The 22,062-nt window shown below is 38.8% G+C and overlaps 1 protein-coding gene across 1 annotated transcript; it reads right to left on the bottom strand.

The window, feature by feature from the left end:
• Positions 1 to 569: 569 nt before the first annotated feature.
• Positions 570 to 1,433, bottom strand: LOC133290905 (uncharacterized). Its single transcript, XM_061489053.1, has one exon. The coding sequence runs from the start codon at positions 1,431 to 1,433 to the stop codon at positions 570 to 572; it is 864 nt and encodes a 287-aa protein (XP_061345037.1).
• Positions 1,434 to 22,062: the final 20,629 nt, after the last annotated feature.

Raw genomic sequence — 22,062 nt, 5'->3', positions numbered from 1 at the left:
TCCTATATATTATTCTAGTGACATATACACCCTTTTCATAATTTTTCGGGATACTTCATCGGTACGCATTTATACTGAGTAGCAGAACCGGTATCTGCACTTTTCGTCCGAAAAGACTTTCAGCATTATTAATCACTTACCATATTTATTTAAGCCTTAATATAATTATTAGGGTCAATTATGGAATTATTTCCTAATGCTCATATTTATTTAATTAATTTCCTTAATTAACGGTGCAGGTTCTTACATGTGGCATCATTTAGTCTTCTGTAATCCACACACATCCTCTACCCTGTTATGGTTCTGGTGGGGATTATTTCATTGCTCTCTTTCCTGATCACTGTAATTCCGCCTTTCTTTGGCACTGTTTGGACAGGACTTACCCATGCAGTGTTTGAGATTGGGTAGATCATGCCGGCATCAAGGAGCTTTACCACTTCCTTCCGAACCACCTCTTTCATGGTAGGATTTAGTCTTCTCTGAGGTTGTCTCACAGGTTTGATGTCATCTTCCATTAGTATTTTGTGAGTGCAGAAGGAATGATTGATTCCTTTTAGATCGGAGATGGACTATCCAATGGCTGTTTGATGGTCTTTGAGTACTTTCATCAACTTTGATTCTTCAGTCTCATACAGCTCTTTGTTTATGATGACAGGATACATTTCTTCCTCTCCTAAGAAAATGTATTTTAGATTGGATGGAATCTCTTTTAGCTCCACCTCAGGTGCCTCTTTTATTGTGTCTGACTTTTTCTTTTTTAACTCCTCTATCAGAATTTCAGCATCTTCCTTCGGAGGGTTTTCATCAAAGAATTCTTTCTCTTCTTCAAGAGTCTGATCATCTTCTTTTTCAAGGAGGAGTGCATCAAGAATGTCTACCCGAAAACAGTCACCATTATCTCCTGCATGCTTCATAACTTTGAACACATCGATGGTCACTTTTTCGTCGTCCATTCTCAATTCTACCTTTCCGTTTTCCACATCTATTAAAGCTCTTGTTGTAGCAAGGAATGGCCTACCTAACAAAAGAGGCATTTCTCCTCTTTCGTCCATGTCGAGGACTACAAAGTCAGCAGGGAAGATGAACTTGTCCACTTTGACAAGTACGTCTTCTATTACTCCGTTTGGTCTTCTCAATGTTCTATCAGCAAGTTGGAGTGATAATGTTGTCGGCTTTAACTCGGAGATTCTGAGAGTTTTCATCACAGACAGCGGCATAAGGTTGATGCTTGCTCCAAGATCACACAATGCCCGGCCAACATCAATGTTGCCTATCGCAATCGGAATGTTGAAACTCCCTAGATCTTGAAGCTTTGGTGGAAACTTCTTCCGGATTATGGCACTACATTCTTCCGTGAGAGCAACTGTTTCACATTCCTGCAACTTATGCTTTCTAGACAAGAGTTCTTTCATAAACTTAGCATAGTTAGGCATGCTAGCTAAAGCTTTAGCAAAGGAAATATTAATTTGCAACTTTTTAAATATTTCTAAAAACCTGGCTTGTTGTTGCTTCTGTGCTTGCCTTGACTTATGGGATAAGGTGGTTTCTCAAAGCGAGAGAAATCTCATTGCTTTTTTGGAGTCTCCGCAGCTTTCTCCTTTGCTTCCTCTTTGTTGTCCTTTGCAGGTGTTTCCTCCTCTTTTTCTTTCATCGGTTCAAGAACTGGTTCGTCTTCTTTATTTTGCTGAACCACCTTCGGTTTTTCTTGAGGAGTGATAACAATTCCGCTTCTTGTAACAATTGATTTGCAATCTTCTCGCAGATTGATTATTGTGTTACTTGGAAACTGACCTTTAGTCCTTTCTTCAAGCTGTTTTGACAATTGGCCTATCTGGTTTTCCAAGTTTCTCATAGATGCATCCTGATTTTTGTGATGAGCCCTTGTCTCATTCATGAATGTGTCAGTTGTCTTTGTCAACTGCATCAATGCTCTCTCTAGTTCAGATATTTGAGTTTGTGGGACTGGTGGAGGTTGTATATAGTTGTTGGACTTGTAATCCAAACCTGTTCCTTGCACTCTCCTTTGGAAGTTGTTCCCTGGAGCATTGTTCTGGTTTCTTCCATAATTCAGCTGTGGTTTTTGTTCATACCAGATTCCATTGACTTGTAAAGCATAAGATCCTACCAATGTTGGGCAAATGTTAGTATCATGCTTCTCTTGACAATACTCACAGTTGACCGAGTCAATTTAAGCTGTAGAGAGTTGTAACTTGTCTAACTTAGCATTTATAATTGCTATTTATTGAGATAGGATCTTTTGTTCTGCAAGTGATGCATCATTGTTTTCCAACTACAGGATTCCCTTTCTTGGTTGAATTGGTTGAACAGGTGGAACTGTCATTGATGCGTTATCAGCTCTATAGTTTGAGATGTTGTCTTCTTTTCTATGGTCCCTCCAGCTGCACCATTGACCACCATTCTGGATTCTGGCGTTATTCCGTTATAGAAGACTTTGACCTTCTTCCCGTACGACAAGTCGTACTGGGGACACCTCCTGATCAATTCTTGGAACCTGGTCCAAGCTGCACATAAAGTTTCTCCCAGATGTTGAGTGAAGTTGGTGATCTCATTCACCAACTTGTTATATTTCTCCCTGGAGAAGTTCTCTGCAAAGAATTTAGCAGCCAATTCATCCCACGTTGTGATGTTGTTGGGGGCTTGTCTATCCAACCATCTCAGAGTTTTCCCTGTTACAGCAAAAAGGAATAGTCTGAGTCTAATTGCATAATCAGACACCCTGTTATGCTTGGTTGTATCACAGATTCTCAGAAATCTATCCATGAAATCATGGGGGTCTTCATAGTCTTCTCTGCCAAATGGATTTTTCTCAACCAAGTTTATCAGTGCTGGCTAGATGTCAAAATTGTTGGCGTTGACTAGTGGTCTGATGCTTGAATTTGTCCTTGTAAACATTGGAGCCAAGATTGACTCCATCAATTCCTCTGCAGGAGGTTGTTGATTATTAGCGGCCATCTCATGTTCGGCTTTCGGCACTGAACTCGAGGATTCCTTTATCTTTCTTGCTCTGGTTTGCTTCTGATTTCTCTTAGCAGTCTTCTCGATTTCTGGATCAAACTGTAAAAGTTCCTTGTTAGCTTTACCTCGCATAAAAAGAAAGAAATCTTTTAGTAACAAAAAATAAAAAGAAAAATTCCAATCTCAAAGATCGAAAGTTAAAACTAATATTGACGTATTCAATCCCCGGCAACGGCGCCAAAAACTTGTTGCGAACTTGGCAAGTATACCGATTGTTCCAAGTAATAAAGTGATAAGAAAAGTATCGTTCCCACGAGGATTCAGGCACCAAGTACTAGTCTAACTATTCCCCTTGAGTTGGAACAGAAAATTTGTTTGTGTTGTGAATAATTGAGTTTGGAAAATCCAAAACAGAAATTAAAACAATTAAATTTAAAAACAGAATTTAATTAACAGTGGACTTTGAACGCATGCAAGAAAAGATCAAGAACGCGAGAAAAGATTAATGAAAAATTCGTAATAAAATTGTAGTCAGGATACACTTCACCTCTGATCCTCCCTTATATTCCTATATTGTATTTTATAATTAATTAACTCGTTTGTTCAGACAATTCATTATTTCCTTATAAAAAAGTTGAACCCTAATGTCTTAGTGATTTCAACCCTTTAACCCAATTAGAACCCTAATGTCTTACTGATTCTTCTTGAATTAAGCATTAAGCAAATGAATTATGAGTCTGCAATTTATGTAAGCCTATGTCTAGATCATACACAAATTGTTATTCTACCCTTGTCCAGATTAAAACCCCAATATGTCTATTGTGAATTTTAACCATCAAAGCCCTATAATTTAGAGTGGCATATTCTAAACAGGATATGGAAAAATTAAACCAGGTAGAATAAAACAACTAACTAATTAAATTATAAAATATTAATATAAAAAATATATAAGGATTCACATCGGGTCCGTGATCCCAACCACATAAAGATATTAGCCAGACATGTTCATGTCTGACTTAAACAAATAAAAAGAATGAAACTAAGAAGAAAAGAAGAAGAAAAATAAAAACTCAATGTCTTCAGCCTTCAACTTCAGTAGAATCCTGATCTTCAGTGCGAGTCTCCAAGAATTCTCTCAATTTTCTGATCCTCGCAATTTGCTCTAGCCAAAGATGATTGTTTCTGGGAGTCTAAGGCTCTATTTATAGACTTTGTGTCTTGCTCAGATATCTTGATTAAATCTTCGTCGTAAATCTCAGTGTGATCTTTTCTCTGATGTAAAACAGGATTTACTGTTGATTTGTCTGCACCTCCCACGCTACTAGCGTGGTTCCCACGCTGATGGCGCGGGAGTTTTGTTTACAATACTGGAGTTCCACGCAACTAGCGTGGTTCCCACGCTGTGAGCGTGGGTTGTAAGAAAGTATGGCGCTACTAGCGTGAGTGCCACGCTAGCAGCGTGGATGTCTCGGAATGATTTTGAATTCTGGCGCTACTAGCGTGAATTCCACGCTAGTAGCGTGAATTCCACGCTAGTAGCGTGGATGTATATGTATGAAAAGGCTTCTCCAAGCTGTCAGCGCCACACCCACGCTATCAGCGTGGGCCTTCAGTTTGGTATTTTCCCATTGAGCTCTAGTTTGTCTGTTTTTCCTACGAAATCAGCATAAAATCAGTTGCACAATCTCTGATTGAGATTTTAACAGATCAATAGTAATTATTGCCTTTTTACTTAAGATTAACCAATATTCTTTCTCTTTTTGGCTTGGATTTACCCATATGCTGGATGCATATCACTCGGCTTGGCTGGGCCCATTAACATCCCTAGAGAAAACAAAAATAATAAAAGAGAAAATATATGATGGAGCCCACTTTAATTTATGTCTCCGTTGTAGATATATTTTTTCTTCCTTTGAACCAGAAATGTTATTCCGTTATAACAAATTCAAAATTGCATTCTAGAGAGGCATAAAGATGGAAAGCTTGTAGAAAAGAATGCAAAATTGGCAGTTTTCCCCCAACCGCCGAACAACCATATGGGAATCCCATTCAGTCAATTCATCCTATGCAATGTCAATTGTTTATTTTTTTATGGGAAAAATATTTGTTCTTTTAAAAGATATAACTTTGTGTCATTTTAGATTTTAACTATTGATTTCTATCAATTAACGGTTATAATTTATTAGGGTACCGTCTAAATCTGTTCAGACCACACTATATAAGATATGGAATGGTAAGAGACCCAACCTGAGTTACCTCAGGGTATGGGGATCGCCAGCATATGTCAAAGCGTTGGCATCAGACAAGCTTAGTGCTGAGAGTACTAAATGTCTATTTGTGGGGTATCCCAAAGGTACTAAGGGATACTACTTTTACTCTATGGATGAACACAAGGTGTTTGTGTCCAAAAATGCTGAGTTCCTTGAAAAGGATTTGATCTCTCAAGGAGCCAGTGGGAGTAAGATTGATCTTGAAGAAGTTCAAGGACCACAAGAACAAATTGAGGAACCCGAGTCTGCTCCGCAGGCGACGTTCTCCAATGGAGAAGTAAACACACAACTCCGTAGGTCTACTAGGGTCATCCATCCACCTGAGAGGTATGAGTTTGTGATTGAGAATCAACAAACCGTCGAGGATGATGAACCTAGTAACTATGAGGAGGCAGTCAAGGATGTTGACTCCTCTAAATGGCTTGAAGCCATGTAATCTGAAATAGATTTGATGCATCAAAACAAGGTATGGACTTTGGTTCCTAAACCGCAAGGAATAGTTCCTATCGGTAATAAATGGGTCTTTAAAAGAAAGACTGATGCAAATGGCAACGTTCAAACCTACAAAGCTAGGTTAGTTGCGGAAGGATATCGTCAAAGACAAGAAGTTGACTATGATGAGACTTTCTCACCAGTTGCCATGATCAAATCTATTAGGATCATGTTTGCAATAGCAAGCATCAAGGAGTTGGAATATTCATTTTGATGAAGTCGTTAGGAGTAACGGTTTCATCAAGAGCGAGGATGAACCATGTGTTTACAAGAAGGTTAGTGGGAGTAATGTCGTCTTCCTGGTACTTTATGTAGATGACATATTGCTAATAGGAAAAGACATCCCCACATTACAAACAACGAAAGACTGGCTTTCAAAAAGCTTCACGATGAAGGATTTGGGAGAAGCGGCCTTTATACTTGCTATAAAGATCTATAGAGATAGATCCAAGAGGCTACTAGGTTTATCTCAATCCACGTATGTTGACAAGATGCTAAAGAGGTTTAGCATGGAAGGGTCGAAAAAGAGTTTTCTTCCTGTCAGTCATGGGGTACATCTTTCCAAGGCTATGTGTCCTAAGTCATAGCCTGAGAAGGATCGCATGAGTGGAATTCCATACGCTTCGGCTATTGGATCCATCATGTATGCCATGATATGTACGAGACCAGATGTCTCCTATGCTTTGAGCATTACAAGCAGATACCAGTCTGACCCTGGAGAGGGTCACTGGACAGCAGTCAAGACCATCCTTAAGTACTTAAGAAGAACTAAGGATGCGTTTCTGGTCTATAGTGGGGCTGATGAGCTTTCAGTGAAAGGGTTCACTGATGCCAGCTTTTAGAGTGACAAAGATGACTGCAAGTCACAGTCAGGGTTCGTATTCACCTTAAATGATGGGCAGTATCTTGGAAAAGTTCCAAGCAGGAGACAACAACAGATTCAACGACAGAAGCTGAATACATAGTTGCTTCAGAAGCGGCTAAGGAGGCTGAGCGGATCAAGAAGTTTATATCTGAAGTAAGGGTGGTTCCAAGCGTGGATGAACCCATACAGTTGTTTTGCGACAACACTGGAGCCATTGCGCAGTCAAAGGAACCTAGGTCTCATCAAAGATCTAAACACGTGCTCCGCAGATATCACTTGATTAGAGTAATCATTGATAGGATAGATGTAAAGATGGATTATGTTCCCACAGATAATAACCTAGTCGATTCTCTGACAAAGGCTATTTCTCAGAGAAAACATGATAGTCATTAAGAGGCTTTGGGTATACGACCTAGGTCTGATTGGCTCTAGGCGAAGTGGGAGCTTGTTAGTATATGGGTGTCCTAGAGATAATCTTTTTGATTAAATAAGGACATAAGATGTGGACCTTTTTGTCGCAAATAAATAATAAGCACTCTTTATCCTGTTTCATATTTTGTCTCGATATTATTGTTAATATACTATGAATAAATTGGATAAACCCCTTGGAATAGAATAGGTATTTCTTGAGTATCTGTGATGAGATCACGATTATGAGGATTCAAGGATACCGCACGTTTATTCCTAATTCTATGTTCCTAGTCTAGAGACACTGAGAATGGGGATCAGTGATCTCGGGTAAGACTAGCACAACTTATCTACTTGTATTTGGATACAAGGTAAAGACCTCATCTGCTACAGATATGGAGATATCTTAGCTAAAGTCGTGGGTGGACCTATAAGGGTATAGCTTGCACTAAGCAGACCCACAAAGAGGCTCTATGAGGAAATCTCACAGAGAGTATCATTAGAGTAGTCTCTTTATATTTGGGTATGTATTTCCTTAGACCAGAAGTTATTACCTAGACTGTGTTCTAGAAGGCACGCTTTGACTGTATACCTCGTTTGCCTGAAACATGGAGACACATAGGTACACTGTTGGGCTTGTCCTGAAAGAGCACAAGGCTAGGGTGATAAGCTGAAGGAATTCGTCAAATCTCTGTGAGAGATTAGGTTATCTGTAAACCGGAGAAATCGAGATGACATTTACAAGGACTCGGGAATCTATGTATAGTAAAAGAGATCATGAGATGATCTGCCATTAGAGTCAATAAATTGAAGATTCCCTATTTCGAATAAAGCTTACCCTAAATCGCAAGGGTTGATACGTTTCCTTACCCTAGGTTTAATGGGAAGGTAACCGAGACGAAAGGAAATACATACGGCAACCAAATATGTGTAATAGGATGATTATGTCATTAACCTAACTAGCTCTGGGGCAACAAAGCATTGCTAGTGCTCTGTGTTGTTATTAGATGGGTTGTGGTCTTGTTGGGCCCAAGCCCATTTATGTCAGTGACTATGTTGGGCCTAATGGGTCACACACTAACACCTTATTGTCATGATAATATAGCATTACAGGTATTGGGCCTAATAATGGTTGTTAGCTGATAACTCATATTTTTTTACACTTATTTATTACTCTTGGTTGGTATTTTTATGATTTATTTGAATTAAATAAAGGTCTTTTGGGTCAATTCACTATTCTAGATTTTAGTTGAGTTTAATTGATTTTCGTCATAATTTTCCAGATTTACACTACTTTTGTATTTTGACCATATCTCACTCTACAAATGTCCAATTGACTCCTTTCTTGTTGCTATTTGCAGCTAACAGATAGGGCTACAATCGCTATTTCCGCTACTGAAGCCCAATTCGGACGGGAAGATTGTCGAAATTTGATCTCAAGATGACGTGTTTTGCTGGAATTTTATTTTGACGTTTGGACTTGTAATTCACATTAGGACCCAATGTGTTTAGGGCCCAAGGCCATGTTTTATTTTATTGTTTTATTTTTTATTTAGCTTTTATTTTATCTTTGGGCTGAAGTGATGAAACCCTAGCCGTCCTGCGTGATGGCTATTTAAAGGGGACTCTAGGAAACCCTTGGGAGTGAGTGTTTACAACAGAAAAATATTTTCTCTGAAGCATTCTTCGCGTTCTTCATCTTTTTCTTCTTCTTCTTATTTCAATTATGCTTACCTTAGCCATGCGAGGCTAAGAACCTTTTAATCAACCTTAAGGGTAATGGATTCCATGGATTAGCCTTGAGGGTCTGCGTTTATTTCAAATCAGTTTTCGTTTCCCCTCCCAACTCAGATTGATATCGTGCGATCGTGGATATTCAATCTGAGGTTCGCGATTGCGATTATGGAAAGGGATTAATCATCAGATTTGATGATTAGGTTGATTGACCCTATGACCTTAAATCAAGCGGGCTGATACTCTGCGATTGTATGAGTAGAAGCATTGACTTTGATCAAATGCTAAGCGATCGCTTAGAGAGGGTTGTCAATTGGAAATAAGGATTCTGTTCCGATTGACAAATCAATCACGATTCTGATATTTTCTTATCCGAGGAAAGACGTCCATGGATCCCAAACCTTAGGTTGGTTATTTTTAATTACGAATTTTTATTCCAAATTTATATTCTGCCTTTTTAATTATTGAATCAAAATCCAAAACCCCCCTTTTAATTTTCTGTTCTCATAAGCGATTTTAACCAAAACAATTTCCTTGAGAGACGACTTAGGGTTTCCACTTTACTGCAAATTTTCTGAACCCTAACTAAAGAAATAATTTTTAATTTGCGCGAGTTCGACAGCTCGTGTCATTAGCCCAAGAAGAAGTTTGGAAGCCCACCAAAAGGGAAAAGGGCGCATGGATCATGTAATGGGCTTGGATGGTACAAGACATTACTAATTAATTTAATTAGTTAAATTAATTATCAAATATTTAAATTTTTAATTTTTAATTTGAAATTTGAATTTTGAAATTTGAATTTTGAATTTGAAATTTGAAATTTGAAATTTGAAATTTGAATTTTGAATTTGAAATTTGAATTTTGAAATTTGAATTTAGAATTTAAATTTAGAATTTGAATTTAGAATTTAAATGTTTGAACGTTTGAATTTAAATGTTTGAATTCGAATTTGAATTGGCTATGAAAAGTTGTTTCATAACAAAAGGATAAGATAAGATCTTGTTAGAACAAATCCCTAGGATCAAGAGGAGATCTTTGATCACATCCAAGGCTGAATTTGGGGCGCCACTTTGGTTGTTGTGAGTGTCATCTTGTCAACCAAATAAGCTCCAAATCAGATTTGGTTTGTTGAGAGAATCAGCGAGGTAGTTGGTTCAAATTTGAATGCAACTGCACAACGTATCTGGACTATTTTTGGGGCTGAATTGGGCGCACCATATGGCTTGCCATATGATGGTTGTTAAGTCAGATTTTTGTTAAGATATTGGCTTGATATTATGAGGATATGATAGGAGGTTGTTGGCAAGATTTGATTTTGCAACAACTCCATTTTTCCTCTCTATTGGGCGCTACTTATGGTCAGAATTTTAGAGAAAAATCTGATCCAATTTTGATAGTTCTCTCATCCCCTTTGGTCATCCTTTTGTGAGGTTTTTCTTAAGAGAGTTTTAAAAATTACCTAGCACTTTCTAAGTGAATTCCATGCGCCACTTTTGTGTTTTTTCTTGCTGAAAATTCACTCAACTAAACACCTTGAAACCTTGCCTCCTTCCTCTCCATAAGGGACGCCTAGCTTGCCTCCCTTGGTGTTCGTTGGTGGCCTTGAAGAAGAGTTCTTCCGACTTGACAAAGGGTGGTGTGGATCAACATTAGAGGGCTTGTATCTTCAAGCCTCACCTTGATCATCTTCAAGTTTTGGAAAGCAAACAAGGTAACATCCATGTCCTAAAGCATGTTTCTTGATATGGTATGTGTAATTCCGCTTTGAAAATTTTGTTTTCATCCTCATATGCCTACGTCTTTCAAGGCGATTTTCTTTCAGATATGTTATGTATATATTGAAATATATGATTGTCTTATGTGTGTGATATAATATAAGATTTCTTTTATGTTATGTGATCTTACCCTTCACGCATGAAGTGAGCTCTTGGTTGGAGATTGCTCCATAAACCCAGAGCGTATTGAGATGGTTAATCTCACCTCTTTCGGAGACATATTTCAGTTATTTCAATAGCTAGTGAGTGCTCTTTGGTCAAGAAGCCTATGCTGGGTGATTAGAGTAATTCACTAGATCAGATAGATGCATATGTGGATACTACTTATATCTATATTTTGGTTTGTCATGACTTGTATATTATCATGTCGATGTATATAGCTTAGATACACTTTTGAAAGGCATATGTAGCCTATGCATGTTTATATGTGTATATGTAGTAGGAGATGCATATATGTTTTTACATTATGATACATGGTGTTAGTAGAATGGCATAGAGCCATCTTTTGATATATGTATGTTTATTTAGATGATTTAGACTTGTTGTTTATCAAGTGTTGAACATTTAGCGGGATTGTGATCCCTAGACTAGTCTAACTTACAACCATTATGTTGTCTGTAAGATTTTGTTCAGAATGGTACTAGTTATCATATTCGGATAGACTTTGAATGTTAATTATGGTCACAAGATTATTGGATAAAAATTTCGTGCAGGTATAGGACTGTACAATTTAAGATTATAAAAGAAATAAAATAGGCATGGCAATACGTAAGGAAAATAAAATATAAGGAAAAAAGTTAAATCACAAAGTACATAGGTTACTAGTTACTTTTAGTTAAGTCTTTTGATACCCTAGGTTCATAAAATCCAATCCAATGAATCAAACAATGAAATATGTTAAAAATTACCCACAATCAAGTTCTAGGACTCCTCCACACGATACCCAAGCATTGGAGGATCAATCAACTCCAAGAACATCAAATTTCTCCACCAAGGCCGCGAACATGGGTCCCATTTTTCTCCCAATTTAGTGAGTTTCAAGGGTTGGGAATATCATGGTTGGGTTTGGATGATGTTTTACTTGAAGTTTGGTGTAGAACTTTGTGGATTTTGATGGATGAATGATGAAGAACAAGCTTCACAAAATCCTCCCCCCTTTCTTGATGAAACCCGCGGCTTTGGAGAGAGACAAGGTGAGGAAGAACATGAATAGTGACCATTGCCTTGTTGTCATGTTATAACTTAAGTGGGGTGGGTCCCACTGCCACCTCACGCGATTCAAATTAATTTAAATCTCCCGCTTAAACTACTAAACGTCCATTAATTCCTAGACTATTAGAAAATCCAAATTTTAACATTAACCATTGTCCTTTAATTATCCTTGGTCAGATGAATTCCAGAATTTTTTGCTCGTTCGGCGAAATCACAGTTTTAAGCTGTTATGCGCGGTGTCGGCACGCTTCCCCAAAAACCTTAATTTCAATCAATTTTCACCAGAAATCATGATTCCTAGTCCTATGTACCATTTATAACTTATTTCCAAACTTAGAGCTCAAAATTCATTCGGCACGCTTTACGGTGCAATTGTACTGTAGTATTTTTACCCGATAAAAATACTATTCGTCAAATGTCCAGAAACTTGCCTAACCCCTCAATTTTTCGTTCTGAGTCCATTTCCAGGGTTAATTTTTCTATTTGAAACCTTTTACTCAATTTTCCTCACCTAGGGTTACGTGTTTGGAAAATTACCATTTTACCCTTTTTACGTATTTTGGTTCTAAATTCAGGATTTTCACTAGTCCTACCCTTTAATCTACTTTTTAATATATAATTATATGTTTTATAAATACAAGGTGTTGTATACTATCTCTAAAGCCATGAGAGGGTTTTTGGGGTTGTGTGGTTACTATAGGAAGTTTGTACTGAACTTTAGCAGTATAGCTCGTCCCCTAATAGCCATGATGAAGAAGAATGCCTTTCATTTGACTCCGAGAACAGATGAAGCTTTCACAAAATTAAAGCAAGTCGTGACTCAAGCCTCAATGTTGGCTTTACTTGATTTTTCCATGGTGTTTGTGATCAAATGTGATGCTTGTGGAACAAGAGTTAGAGCAGTTCTTCTTTAGGAGATGCCAATTGCATTTTTCAGTTATGCCTTACAAGGTAAAAATCTTTTGCTTTCTATTTATTACAAATAAATTATTGCTTTGGTATTGCCAGTGCAAAAGTGGAGGCCATATTTATTGGGAAGGCAATTCATTGTTAGAACTGTTCATCAAGCATTAAGGCACCTTTGGTCACAAAGGACCACCACCATAGCTCAACAAAGATGGTTTTTCAAGCTAATAATGGACTTCGATTTCTCAATTCCTTGATGCCAATAAAGCAGTGGATGCCTTGTCTAGGAAGTATGAGTATCGACCTGAAGTCAATGCCTTATCAACTTCCATTTCTCAATTCCTCAATGCTAATAAGGAGGAAGTACAACAAAACGCAGAACTTCAGAGGATGCTGCAGTTGATTAAACAAGGAAAAGCAGTTGGACCCTGGCAATACACGGATGGGGTAATTTTTTTTTTTAAAAAAAAATCATTTACCCTACGGCTCACCTCTTATTGCAGACATATTAGAACAATTTCATGGCACCACTCATGAAGGTTATTTTAAGACTTTACAACGAGTAAAGAAAAACTTTTATTAGAATGGGTTAAGAGGTGATGTGAAGCAACATATTAGAGGATATGAAGTATGTCAAAGAAACAAATCAGAGCTTTCCTTTCTGGTAGAACTTCTCCAACCACTTCCAATTTCGTCTCAAATTTGGGAAGAAATCTCCATAGATTTTATAGAAGGGCTCCCAAAATCTGCTGGCAAGACAACTATTTTGGTGATAATGGATCACCTCTCAAAATACTCTCTTCATTGCAGTAAACCACCCTTATACTACTATCAGTATAGCTAAGCTCTTCTTTGATAATATATTTTGTTTATACGGAATGCCTAAATCCATTTTTTCTGATCGGGATGTGACCTTTATGAGTTTATTCTGGAAGGAGTTGTTTTCTTTGAATGAGACTAAATTTAATTTTAGTTTGGCTTACCATCCCCCAAACCATTGAGCAAACCGAAGTCGTCAATAAAACTAATGTATTTGAGATGCATAACCGATTCACAGTCAAGGGAGTGCTCTAAGTGGTTGACTTGGGTGGAGTTTTCTTACAATACTACTAGTACTCACTCATCTCATGGTAGGACACCTTATGAAATGGTATATGGCAAGCCACCTCCTTCCCTTTTTAACTTATGTACCTGGAACTGCCAAAGTTGCTAGTATAGAAGAGAATTTATTAGCTCGCGACAACATTCTCAAGGAAGCCAACAAGAAGTTGTAGTATGCTCAAAATAAGATGAAAAAAGTTTATGATGGAAAGCACCAAGAAAGGGAATTCGAGATAGGAGATGAGGTTTATCTCATGTTGCAGCCTTATAAACAGCTTCCAGTTGCTAATAGGAGAAATATGAAGTTGGCAGCTCGGTATTACAGTCCCTACATAATTTTGGAGCGTATTGGGAAAGTTGCCTACATATTGGAGTTGCCTGAAAAATCAAGAATCCATCCAATATTCCATGTATCATTCCCTGTTGTTAGGGAGGAGGATCAGCAATTATTGCCTTACCTTTTCGATCCTTATGACGAAACATTCAGAAAGCTTGCGGTGTGGATTAGAATACCTGGATTACCCATCGAGTTGTATTCTTCCCAACATCTATGGAGGATAGGGGGCTCTTTGGAAAGACCTTAAGGATCGACAAGAACTCTCTGAAGAAAGTAGAAGGAGTGGAAGGTGAAGTAACAGAAAGGGCCAAGTTCGCCTGTATATGTGTAGAGGTGGACCTGCACAAAAGTCTCCTTTCGAAATTCAGGTTTGCTGGAAGAATCTTCTAAGTGGGATACGAGTGGCTCCACATGGTTTGCTTCTCTTGTGGCCAGTATGGACATAGGAAGGAAACCTGTGTTAGAGGAGGTTCAGATGAACAAAAGAAGTCAGAAATAGTGGGGGAAACAACCACTGCAATGGAGGAACAAGGTTCGAAAGAGAAAGAAAGAGGATGCGAGCAGAAAGAAAAGGATGAGGCCTTTGGGGCATGGATGGTCGTCCAACGACCGGTAAGGGGAAGAAGTCCGAGGGTAATTCCGACGAACGGTGGGGGAGAACAACAATCCCACCAGGAAGTAGGAGTAGCCATGGTCAACGGGTAGTTGTCAGAGCAGAACCAATAGAAACAAACCCTAGTGTAAGGCCCCATGAAGCTCAGCGAAAGGAAACGAGGATCCAAATTTCATCAAAGGAGATATCCTCGGACATACTAAACATAGAAACAGATATTGCAGCAGTGTCAAACTGTCTGGAAATAGCTCAAGATCAGGAAAAAGGGGTGTCAGAGGATACAGGCAAAAAGAAAGCAGGTGAGGTCAAACAAAAAGGAGCAGTGGGGCCAGGCACTTCGAGAGTGGCTCCCAGGGTGAATAACAAAAATGAAAAGACATCCTTTTTGGCTAAACAACATGCAGTAACCCAACGTAAAGGTTTGCATGTCCCGGAAAGGAAAAAAGAGACATTGGAGACTGGTGTGAAGACACAGGAAATGATACCTTTTGAAATGACATACGCATCAAAGGATCAAGATAGACTAGGTATGAATAGGAATTAAAGTTGTTGGGGGGGGGGTGTATGCACCCACAACAGGACTTAACGTAGAGGCTTATTGCATGATAAAACCCCCTCTTTTGGTGTTAATATGTCGGTTTATGCTTGGAATTGTATGAGAGCCAATAAAAAAGGTTTGTCTTGTCTGATTAAGGACTTGGTCAAAAGCTATGACATTAAGGTTTTAGCTCTTATGGAGACTCGCATCAGTGGTAATATAGATGACAGGAAAATCAAACAGCTAGGGTTTGATAGTTATTTCAAACAAAATCCCATCATATTCTCAGGGGGTCTGTGGGTGCTTTAGGAAAACGCAGAGGTTGATGTAGTGATCCTTGAATCTTCCCACCAATTCATGCATGTGAAGATTCATTGGAGAGCTTCGGGTAAGAAAGAGGTCACCACTTTTGTGTATGTCAGCCCTAGGAGGATGGAGAGAAGATCCTTCTAGAACGACATCTATAGGATGAACTAGTTTGTCTCTGCCTCGTGGATTTTGGTTGGTGACTTCAACTCTATCCTTCGGGATGAGGAGAAAAGAGGGGGTAAGCCACCTTGCTAAGGAAGTATCAGGGAGTTCAGAGGATGCCTTCAGGAGTGCAACTTAGAGGACCTTGGTCATCTGGGCCCCCTCTTCACATGGAAACGGCGTAATCTTTTGGAGAGACTTGATAGGGCTGTTGCCAATATATAATGGATGTTGGGTGCCCCTAATCGTTTGGTCTATCATCTTCCCTTCTTTAATTCTGACCACCGCCCTATTTTGATAAAAGAAGGGAACCTTGGTAACAGTCTGGGAGGCCACAAGCCATTCAGGTTCCTTGCTTCTTGGTTAACTAGGCAGGATTTTAAGGGAATATTGGAGGAGAGCTGGCAAGATAATGTCGAATGAAGCCTAGCTAGCAGACGGTTCAAAGTATCAGCGTCCAAGTGGCATCGAACGATATTCAGAGAGCACATTCGCAGGAAATTTAGGATTCATGCTCATCTTGTGGGAATTGATATTAGCCTCAGTGATGGTCCCAACCAATTTCTAGAAAATCTTCAAGCGGAGTTATGGAAGGAGCTTCAAACCATCTATGTGCAAAAGAGCTTAACTGGTTTCAAAAATCACGTAGTAACTGGCTAGCTTTTGGAGATGGTAACACAAAGTTCTTCCATACTGCTACATTAATCAGGCGTAGGTAAAATAGAATCCAAGTTCTTGACGATGAGGAGGGAAGGTGGATCACAGAACCAGAAATAATCAAGGAATTGGTAGTGCAATATTTTGAAAAGCTCTATACAAAGGGCACCACCAACCCCTTGGGGGTTCCTTTCTCTGGACACTTTCCCAGAAGCTCATGTTCTTCCTACAATATCCTTGGTAGAGAGCCTTCAGAGATTGAAATCCGTGAAACTATTTTCAACATGCAACCTTTCAAAGAACTTGGTGAGGATGGGGTATGTAACACCCCGTGTGCACCCGGTGTATTAACATACAAATGGTAAAGGCGCAGCAAAGTAAATGCGGAAGCTAACTTTTTCTTTTCAATTATGACGTCATTATTATTAACCAAGTTGATTACTTATTTTCTTTTCAAAACATTGCCTGTATGTAAATTGCAATAAAGAACTGACTGAATAACTTCATAATATAAGCGTGTATCTAGTCACGGAACTACAACACGTAGACCAGACAATATCCTGATACATTATACAACTCAAGTCTGAATAAACATAACATAGTCAATGTGGCATGGACAACCCCTAAGCTCACCAAATAAGGCAACATAGCCCAATCAATGTCTCAAAACAAATAACCATAAACTGTTATAAAGCATAATAAAATCCAACATGTCAGCACAATAACATGCATAGTCAACTTAACTCCGGCCTCCTGCCGCTAGAGGTATCAACCCCCGAGGTACCTGAACCTGAAAATGTGGCCCAACACATGGTGAGATCTTTAAAAAGAAATCTCAGTAAGACTAGGGGTCCTCAAGGATCTCTCCACCCCAAGCTCACTTACATGTGCAATATAAGTTCGAAAACAGTATAATAATATCATTTCCAAAATCTGTGCAATGCAGCATATATCCATGTCATGTGTGTAATAATCCTACTGGCCAAAGAATAAGCATGTAGGGATTAGATACATCTACAACCTACAGTACAAGGAACACCTCTTGTACCTCACTCATAGATTTACCATCTTATATGTCTCTACATACTCAGGCTTACCGTCTAGGTGGTACACCACATACAGATCATAAGACACTTGCTCTTAACAGCTCAATATCATTTCAATATTCATCACATAATTTCACCAAAACACATCATGCATATAAACCATCCCTCCATGAGGTATGGTGGAACCAACAATGGGAAAAACCGATGACACAAAAGCTTACCTCGCAAGCTATCAATCCAACTCAAGGTCCACACCAGCCCAAAGTCCACAACAGCACAATCACAATCTGTTTAGACCAGCAATCTTATCAACATTCATAATCTAATAGTTCATGACATAATCATAACGTTTTCCTTTTTTGTTTCATGCCATTAGGCTTCTCCCTAAGCCCTTAATCTAAGTGATTCTGACTTAGTTCAATTATTACAGAGGTTTACATTAACCAATCATGGGTCCATAAACCCAATATACAATTATATATGAACAGAACAGTACCTAACTCGAAATTCCCAGAATATCCGGATATATGTCGGGGCCATATCCGGATATCCATATCCGGATATCACCAACCCCATATCCGGATATGGATATCTAGATATCATATCCCGATATTTTGCGATAGAATGCAGTTCTGGCATTTTTGCAAATATATCCAACCAAGGTTCCATTTTTAACACATATACACGTTAAAACATGCATCTTTAAACCCATTTAGACCAATGATCATGTTAGCTATTTAATCCTATCATTTTTCATGCCAAGACTTGATCTTTAGCAAGGAAACTCATGATCAAAGGTGAGGAACATACCCCAAAGGCTCAAAACAGAAACCATAAGTGCTCTTGGAGCTCACAAACCAGCCCAAGGTTCTGACTTCAAAGGTCCACAAAAATGGCTATCAAGCAAGGTCCTTTCTCTTCAAAGGTAGCTTCTTCAAGCTCCAAATGCCAAGACAATGGCTCCCTCCATGAAACTCAAGAACTCAGCCCCTAAACCACCACTAAACAGAGACCATAACTCAGAGATGGGCTGACTCTCACCCTCACAAGGTTTCTCACACCAAGTTATGGTGATTAGATGAAGAAACTTGAACAAAAAGGTGATCACTTTGGCTCACAAGAGGAATGGAGGAAGGTGACAAGCTTGGAGAGAAAATGCAGCAGCCACACTCACGTAGGAAACTGAGGATCAGCCTAGGGTTGTGTGCAAATCACTATATATAGTCTCATTAAGTTATAAGCGTCGTTATTAGAACTAATAGATCTGTTAATTATTTTAATCTCAAACTTTGGATTCTGAACCTAGCCATTTTTCTAGGATTTATCATATTTTTATTATAATTTTTGCAGCACTTGACTCCAGACTTGTTATACCAGTCCTATATATTATTCTAAGAATATTCACATACTTATTATAATTTTCCGGAATACTTCATTGGTACACTCTTATACTGTGAAGCATAACCGATATCTGCACTTTTCATCAAAAAAAGCAACTTTCAACATTATTAAGCCCTTATAGTAATTATTCAAGTCTCCCCATATTTATTCTACGTCAATTATGGAATTATTTCATAAACTCTCATTTAATTAATTAAATTCCTAAATTAACGGTGCGGGTTCTTACAGGTTACACGTTATTTTCTTCCAATCTCAATGGCAAATTATAAAGGTTAGTGTGTGCAACTTCATCAAGGAATTGTTTAGAAATCCCCACAGAATCAAAGACGTGAACATGACTCTATTATGCCTCATCCCAAAAATCAGTAATCCTGATTCAATTAACAAGTTTAAACCAATCAGTCTTTGCAATGTCATCTATAAGACGGTAACTAAAATCCTCGCCCTTCGTCTTAGACCTCACTTGAGCACCATTGTCATGCCCAACCAATGTAGCTTCATAAGAGGTTGCCATAGCTCTGATAATATTGTGATTGCACAAGAGATTATGCACTCTATGCATAACAAGAAAGGTACCAAAGGCTGGATGGCTATAAAGGTTGACTTGGAAAAGGCTTTTGATAGTGTTGATTGGGATTCCTTGGAATAAACTCTGAAAGAAGCATATCTGTCATCACATGCCATCAAGCTAATCATGGAGTGTGTTTTAATTTCATCCCTCAATGTCCTTTGGAATGGAAAACAAACAAGAGACTTCCAACCATCAAGAGGCATTAGGCAAGGAGATCTCCTATCTCCATATCTGTTTGTCCTATGCATTGAAAGATTGACCCATATCATCAATGAGGCAGTTGCTAGAAAGAAGTGGAAACCTATAGTTTTCAGGAAAGATGGGCCTCCTCTAACTCACTTGTTTTTTGTAGATGATTTTTTTTTTGTTCGCGGAAGCATCTATGTAGCAACCTAGAATCATTTCTCAGGTTTTGAGTTGTTTTTGTGGTTCCTCTGGTCAAAGAGTGAACAAAGAAAAAACCTGAACTCTTTTCTCTAGAAACATGCATAACTCTAAAGCTGAGGAGATATCTAACTCGATGGGTTTCTCCAGGACTGTTGATCTAGGAAAGTACTTAGGCATTCCTCTTATCCACGGAAGAGTCACCCTAACGAAATTCAACTATATATTATAGAGAATCGATGCCAAATTAAATAACTGGAAGAAGAGTACACTGTCTCTGGCAGGGAGAATGACCCTAACTCAATCTGTGCTTGCTAGCATCCCCATTTACACAATGCAAAATTGCATTCTCCCTGCAAGAACTTGCGCTGAGATAGAAAGAAAAGTTCATGACTTCGTTTGGGGTTCAACATCAGAGAAGAAAAGGTTGCATGGCACTGCGTTGGACAATATTTGCAGAAGTAAAGACAATGGTGGCTTGGGTATTAGGCATGTTCGTCAGATTAACATAGCCTCCATAATGAAGTTGGGCCATGGTATCCTCACTCGTCAGGATTCCCTATGGGCTAGAGTACTGAGAAATAAATACCGAGTGGGTGATGAGCTGATTCCCTAACCCCTCAGCACTATAACTCATCCTTTCTGTGGAAGGGCATCTTGAAGGCGTGGCCTCTCATCTTAATGGGTACTAGTGTTAAGATAGGAAGTGGAAACTCCACCAACTTCTGGTATGATAATTGGATTCCGAATGCTAGGAACCTGGCCAACCACAACTTTGTCGAGATCAATAGCCTCAACCAATCTTGGACGGTGAACAGCATGGTGAACGCAGAAGGATGCTGGAATTGGATTTGCATAACTACAGTTATCTCTTCAGAAGCGTGTGGGAAACTAGCAAATATCTTACCCCCTTCACTGAGTGATGGAGCTGACAAAGTTATCTGGAATCTTTCGAAGGATCTCTCCTTTTCTACCAAGAATGCCTATGAACTTATCCTCCATGAAGAAAATAACATGGATGCACAAGACTGGAATGTGGTTTGGAATTGGCTGGGTCCTAATCGAATAAAATTTTTCTTGTGGCAAATCAAGGCAGAGATTCTTCTTACCAATGCTAGGAGAGTGGACCGTAAGCTTTCAACATCTAATATGTGTCCCAGATGTCAAACCAACATAGAAGACTGTTTACACCTACTTAGGGATTTCCCCTCGAGTAGGAAAGTCTAGGAACACCTTGGCCTTCGAGTATCTGAGTGCAACTTCTTTAACCAACCCCTTCATATTTGGCTGAAGGACAACCTTTCCAAATGGCAGATCCAGAACCTTGGGACTGACTGGTGTTTAACATTTGGGGTTGCATGCTGGTATATTTGGAAAGCTAGGAATGAGTTAGTTTTCCAAGGGAAAACCATGCATGAAAGGGGTACTTCATTGGCTACTAAATCTTTTGTTCTCAACATTATTGCGGCTCAGAGGCTACTGTATACCAGTGGCATTCAAAATACAAGAATTGTCCATGAGATAGGTTGGCAGCACCCTTCTAATAGATGGATTAAAGTTAACGTTGATGGTTCTAGTAGAAATGGAGGACCAAGCTCTAACTTTGGTGGGGTCATGAGGGATGAAGTGGGGAGGTGGCTTTTAGGCTTCTGCGGAAGACTTAGGTATAGAAACTCTCTTATTTCTGAGATGCATGGATTCCTGGAGGGAGTAGAGCAGGCTAGGAAGGCTGGTTTCAGAAATGTTTGGTTTGAAGGAGATTCCTTGATGGCTGTCAACTTAATTAAAAATGGTTTTCAGGAGAACCATCCTCTAGCTCATTTGGTCAACAAAATTAGAAAACTTATATCTAAAGATTGGAATACGGTTATAACCCACACTTATAGAGGGGAACATGCTAGCAGACTAGCTAGAAACCTATGTATACCAATTAGATAATTGGGAAGTTCATGTTTTTGTAGTTCCACCAGTTGGGTGTAGAAATTTGATAGACAGAGATGTTATGGGCATCACTTCGCCAAGACTTTGTAGTTTGTAATTGTCTATTTCCTTATTCCAAAAAAAGAGAGAGGATCATGTTGAAAAAGGAAAAGTTGAAGTCTTAGTGCATTGGCAAGGAATAACCCCTACTGAAGCGACTTATGAGGCATTGAATATATTGAAGAAACAATTCCCGGATGTTATTCTTGGGGACAAAAGTAAATTTTAAGGGGGGATGGATGTAAGGAATTTATTATTTTCGTAGTTTATATTTCAAAAAGAAGTTGTGACTGACTAAGTGCCTGTTTGGATCCTCTTTTTTTT

Source organism: Gastrolobium bilobum, unplaced genomic scaffold (genome assembly GCF_033153095.1).
Source record: "Gastrolobium bilobum isolate Gb01-03AN ecotype WA unplaced genomic scaffold, APGP_CSIRO_Gbil_v1 utg31314, whole genome shotgun sequence".
In the NCBI taxonomy this organism is placed as follows: domain Eukaryota; kingdom Viridiplantae; phylum Streptophyta; class Magnoliopsida; order Fabales; family Fabaceae; genus Gastrolobium; species Gastrolobium bilobum.
Note: the sequence above shows the minus strand (reverse complement) of the source record. Positions and strands in the feature narration are given on the sequence as shown.